This window comes from Ptychodera flava, chromosome 7, assembly GCF_041260155.1.
Source record: "Ptychodera flava strain L36383 chromosome 7, AS_Pfla_20210202, whole genome shotgun sequence".
In the NCBI taxonomy this organism is placed as follows: Eukaryota; Metazoa; Hemichordata; class Enteropneusta; family Ptychoderidae; genus Ptychodera; species Ptychodera flava.
In genome coordinates this window covers 30362995-30368640 of record NC_091934.1, presented here as the reverse complement: position 1 = coordinate 30368640, position 5646 = coordinate 30362995, and the positions used below count along the sequence as shown (strand labels likewise).

The 5646-nt window shown below is 34.5% G+C and overlaps 1 protein-coding gene across 1 annotated transcript in view; it reads right to left on the bottom strand.

The window, feature by feature from the left end:
- Positions 1-791: 791 nt before the first annotated feature.
- The window catches only part of LOC139136433 (probable serine/threonine-protein kinase pats1), a 7673-nt gene continuing 2818 nt past the window's right edge, over positions 792-5646 (bottom strand). The window contains exons 3-6 of the mRNA XM_070704158.1: positions 5463-5608; positions 2937-4194; positions 2635-2655; positions 792-1063 (exon numbers count right to left, since the gene is read on the bottom strand). Of these exons, the coding sequence (XP_070560259.1) occupies positions 792-1063; positions 2635-2655; positions 2937-4194; positions 5463-5608 (1697 nt within the window). The remainder of the gene's footprint in view (positions 1064-2634; positions 2656-2936; positions 4195-5462; positions 5609-5646) is intronic.

The window sequence follows — 5646 nt, the reverse complement described above, 5'->3', positions numbered from 1 at the left end:
TTAATCAAATGGTTATTATATAACATGATCACTTCCAAAAGTTATCGTTAAGTAAACTGTAGAATGATGTGAATATAATAAATAAATAATTCATTACAATGCCTATCATGATCAAATTCACTTTTATTTAGTCAATCTATTACTATCAATGTTGCTCAAGGGTGCACTAATAGTTACAAAAATGATACTTATATTTCTACAAAGGATTTCTATCATTAAAGTAGTAACTCTTACAGTGTACATAGTTCGACTACTCTATACATAGACATTTAGATCTCTTACTGTCAATTAAGAATTTCTATCATATATTAATTACTTATATAATTTGTTGTGTAACAGTCATATCTTTTCAATGTCGATTTACTTTGCCTTGCCTACTTAAAACATAATACAACCTCACAGCACAGTCAAATAAAAGAAAGCATCCACATTATTTATGATTCCGAAACAGATATAAAAATCGTCAAAGTAAGTTTTCCTACATTTTGAAATTTTCCGTCTGAAGACTTCTTTTTTTATAAAATACAAACACACAAAATGTTACAATGCATAAGGGCCATTTTAAGATATTAGATAATAAACACTGCACGTAATTCGCCAATCTTGAAAAGATCAACACTGCTGCCTTATGTGATAATTTTCTCAGTTAACTGGTGTTTACATAAGTGTCCCTGGTTACAAAAGTGGTTATATTCTAATTTCTAGGTAAATACTTTCACAGCATCACCACTCGATACAGGCATTTATGAAAAGTAGGGAAACTGTCGCTCAAAAACAAACTATTATAGGTATTAATGTCCCTTATCCCGCAGATATTCATCAATACGGACTACCAGTGTTGCTTTGCGCATTTTACGGAATACCTTCTTAAGAAGTTCCAGGTCATTTTCTGACAGGAAGCCCTTCTGTCGTAGATCGTTGAAGACATCAAACGGTGTATTGAGTTTCTGTGCATCTCGCTGACTGATTTGTTTAGGTGTTAAGAGGTTGATCATGTGACGTGTGTCACCGTCTGTCAGCTCCTCTTGAAGAGTGTGGAAGAAATCCGACAGTGGATCTAGACCTGTTGAAAAATGTGTGCAAATTATGATAATCGTCTACTCAGTTTGTAATTTTCCACAAATTATGTTCTTCACATGACCATATGACCTTTTTAACATGACATCACAATTATCTGAATAGAGCCTCTTTTAAGAAATTTTAGAGGTCACTTTTGTTCACAGATGTCTATTTTTCTATTTTGTACACAACGTTTACAAGGCTTTGCTATCAGGCAGCATTTATCTTCTCTACAGATATGTTTCCGAGCCCCGTCACTTTATCCATCGACAGCATACATATGGTAACAGAGGTTATCTGTACATCAAACGTGCAGCTATGATTAAGCCAATACAACACACAATGAGTCACAGTGAAGTAGATTTGGTGAATTCGTAAAACTGCATGGTCCGTTTCAACAAGAAGTCTGATAGTTTTTTGTATTTTTTTTTGTATGAGTCGTCCTGATATTCGTACATGTGATTTATGTTATACATAAATGTCAGTATTCAATTTCAATTTTTAAATCACAGTACTGTTTGAATTTGAGAGTACATGTCTCTGTGGAAGATGGTACATTATATAATAGCTTATAGGTTTCTAATTTAGAGATGTATGCGTTTATACGTGGATTTACTTCGTTTTGACTGTTCCGACGTTCATTTAAAGTTTGATTTCTATGTTTTTGGTAAACATTCTTAAGAAGTGCCACTCTTTTAAGTTTTTCTCATTTAGTCTGTTACAGTAAAAGTCCTTGAAAACGAGATTTTCTCTTAAATCACAACACCCCTTGTTTTCAACAATTTGTATTTCAAGGTTTCTCTGACAGCTGTTTAGAAAATGACAGCTCGCAGGCCTATGTCATCTGATATCATGTAGTCTACTTTTTTTGTTTCTTGTAATGTATTATCTGTGAGAAAGCGCTACAGGTTGTGAGTTTGAATCAACTACTTCAAGAGAATGTCTAATTTGTAAGCGTCCTAAAATCAGGCTATGGCTGACAGATTACATTTATTTATTTATTTATTTATTTATTTATTTATTTATTTATTTATTTATTTATTTATTTATTTATTTATTTATTTATCTTTTTATTTACTTATTTATTTGTATTTTATGTATTTATCGTTTTATTTATCTAATTATTATTTATTTATTTTTTATTCATTAACAAGCAATAAATCCATTTGTAACCGTGAAAAATTATTAGTACTACAATTATATAACAAACCAATCATCTATAAATAAACTGTAGTAAAAATTAACTAATTATTTCATTTATTAGTGAAGTTCCTAACATGGTCCTCATGTAAACAATGATAACAAAAACGAAATCACAGCAGAAAATATATACTTGAACGGGTGTACGAGCTCAGTTTTTTGCGGAGGTTTCATTGTTTGGAAGAGCCCACTATTTTACTGGAACCTTCAGAAAATTAATATTCGTCATAGCTTTAAACACATGATCGCATTGAACAATTACTGGCCGTATACACAGATGAAAAGGAAATGAATCCCCAATAACAAATGACCCGCAAGGTAAAGAACTATAGCTAGTCTTTATTTTTATTTTGAATCGAAAAATCAAAGACCTACCTGTTCGTTCCCTTCTAGATTCTGCAACGAATATAAGAGAGCTTATGGTGATGTTTGGATGCATTTGAGATCACGAGATCGTATATATCCGAGAACGTTACACAATCACAATTGTTGTGATTATTCGCTAGCTTTACAATTTTATTATGATGGAATTTTCCCCGATAACTTGGATAGCTGGCGAGCGACTTTTAGTTCAAGTACTTGCGTTTTATATTAATACCGCATTGTGTTTCCGCCTAATAAAATCGTCAGATTTGTAAGAAGATAATATATTACAAATGAGGGAATGAAACGCTTACCTGTCAGAGACCAAATATCCAAATCAGGATCCTGTGATGGCAGAGCACTTATTGGACATAAAACTTTTGTTGTGTTCCCTGAGATTGGAAGACATCGATCGTCTACGTCTTCTGCACCAGGTAGTAGTGCTCCAATTACGTGATTTCCACACGTACACTTCACGGAAGCTTGGTAGCTCAAGCCAGGAGTGTATGTACTTATAAGGTGATCCAATCCATTTTCAACCACGAGTCTTATGTCTCTTAAGTCCTTCGGCTGTAGTTGTATTGAGTGTTTTCCACGAGATGGAATCAGTACCTGCAACTGGATATCAGAACCTTCTTTGCAAATGGTTAGGTGGAACTGATGGCGCTCGATGAATATGCGTGCCTTGTGTTTTCTCATAACGACTGCATTGCCTTGTGCTGACCAATATCTCAGACATCGAATAATCAAACGGTAAAAGAGGCCTTCAGGCAGGAAATTGCCCTTGAAATGGTAATAAAGCTGACAGTACGATGAGTGGTCTGCTGGAACAATGATGCCCTTTTCATCGTCTGCATCTTTTTGAAGCAGGCTCGGTAGGTAGTAAACGCACTTTTCTCCAGGTTTTACTGGCATCTCGCACAGTATGTCATACATTCCCATGATTGACAGAAGTATCACCTTGTCTTCTCCCCTGTGATGAACTTCTAGGAGATGGTCAACCAATTCTTCATGTAACCGTCCCTCGCGATGCAACTCTTCAAGTAGGCTCCTTATTTTTGGAGTATAACTTAGTTTTTCCTTGCCTGAAATGTCTTGGGTAATCAGTATCTTGAAAAGGTTAACCAGCCAGGCTACATCCACTATTACAGTTTCATTCAGCTCAGGTATTGCCTTGAAGTAGAGTATTTCTCCAATGTCATGATAGAATGCGAGGGCTTCCATAATTTCAGCTTCTTCCATTTCAAATTGCCTTCCAAGTGCCTTCACTTCGTCTAGTGACATCTTCTGTTTTGGCTGTTTCCTCAACGAAATTTCGAAAAGTAACCACTTCGCTTGTACTTCACCACAAAAAAAGTATTCCATTGCTAGCTTCTGTATCAACTGTTGAAGGGCGTCTACTGCTGGATCTGCAACGGTCTTACGAAAAAATCCTTTTGTCGACCTGTTATCGAGTGCAATCGTATCGACAATATGGGCGTTAACTGCTTTAGGAGCATGCTTTCTCAAGTATTCTTCGATCTCAAGAAGGCGTTTCGTAGCTTCGTCATCAATATTTCTGATGTTCTTATCCTGTGTATAATAAATGAAATTTAATGATATGATATTATTTGGCATACATTTATCGATTGAAAGTTCTATCTGTTGTTTGATACAAACTGTCAAATTGTGTTTGAAATGGTACCATAACCTAGTTGTATTTTTTATCATATGTGAGCTGTTTGGCGTTGATATAATGTATTATTGTCAGTTTTTACAATTCTGACGATTTTGAGCACAGGTCTAGAAAATCATTTAATGCAAAGCTACACTATTTCTAAGAATGAAATGAATTACAAGTTAAAAGGAGCAGATACGGTCTCTTCGCGCGAACAAGGTCTTGACAATACCTGAAGATCGTAGGCTTGTTCTAACTCTTAAAGAACAAAGTTTGCAATACACGTGACTCTACGCAATCAGCAGCTACTCGTTTCAGAACACTTTTCATGCCCTTCTGTTAAATTATACAAGCGTTAAAATTTTCTTTTTCATAGTCCGGATTATTTTCGTCGAAGTTTTCGTTGAAAACATTGTCAATGAGGCATGCGACTCTAAACGTGAGGCCTAACGACAGTACTCCATAATAGAGCACGTTTGTCTTATATTAATTTGAACAAAGCGATTCAGAGAAAACTGTCATAGAATATGGTAGTATTACAAAAATAAGTAAAAACAAGTAGGAAATGTTTTCAAATTAATTAGTTAATTTAGTAGGCATTCTGTAAATTCTTTACGTGTTATATGCAATGAATATTTCGTCGGAGACAAAATTTAATTTCCTTTTAAAGTTCAACCGCTGAAAGTGAGTGACTGATATTAAACAGTGCTGAATCATGAAAAGCAAGAATACGAGTACATTATTGTATGAATTTAGTCTACGATATATAGAAGGTACAGATAATGAAAATCAATGTTAAATCAGTACTCAGTGAATGTAATCGTTAATGCTTGATTGATGAAGGATATTTACCTTTGAAATTTCCAAGATATAGTGAAATGAATGAGAAAGATTGGACCATTTATTGTCGAGATAACTATGAATTGTACCAAAGGGCAACCGACAGAGCTTTATCAATCGGTAAGACAATAATTCTTTATGAGTGGAACTAAATTATTTCCTTGTTGACCTGAAATGGGTCGAAGTTGCTGTTTGTTTAAAAAGAAACTGAGTATTGAGAACAAGAAAAACTAAACTTGCAATAAAATCTTTTCAGGTATTGTAATTATTGTAATTAAAATATAGAATAAAAGTATCAAGTAAGGGAATGAAATTAAATAAAACATAGCATTTGGAGCCTTACATGTAGCAGGAGGTCTTTCTTTGTTCCTAAAACGACGACTGGTGGTGCAGCTACGCTCTTATCACTTCCATTCAATTGCTGTAACTGAACATCTGATCCAGGCCTTGCATGGGTATGAATTGAGTTCATCCAAAAGGAAAGAAATTCTACGAGGAATGCATACGACAGCATGGCTAAGATATGA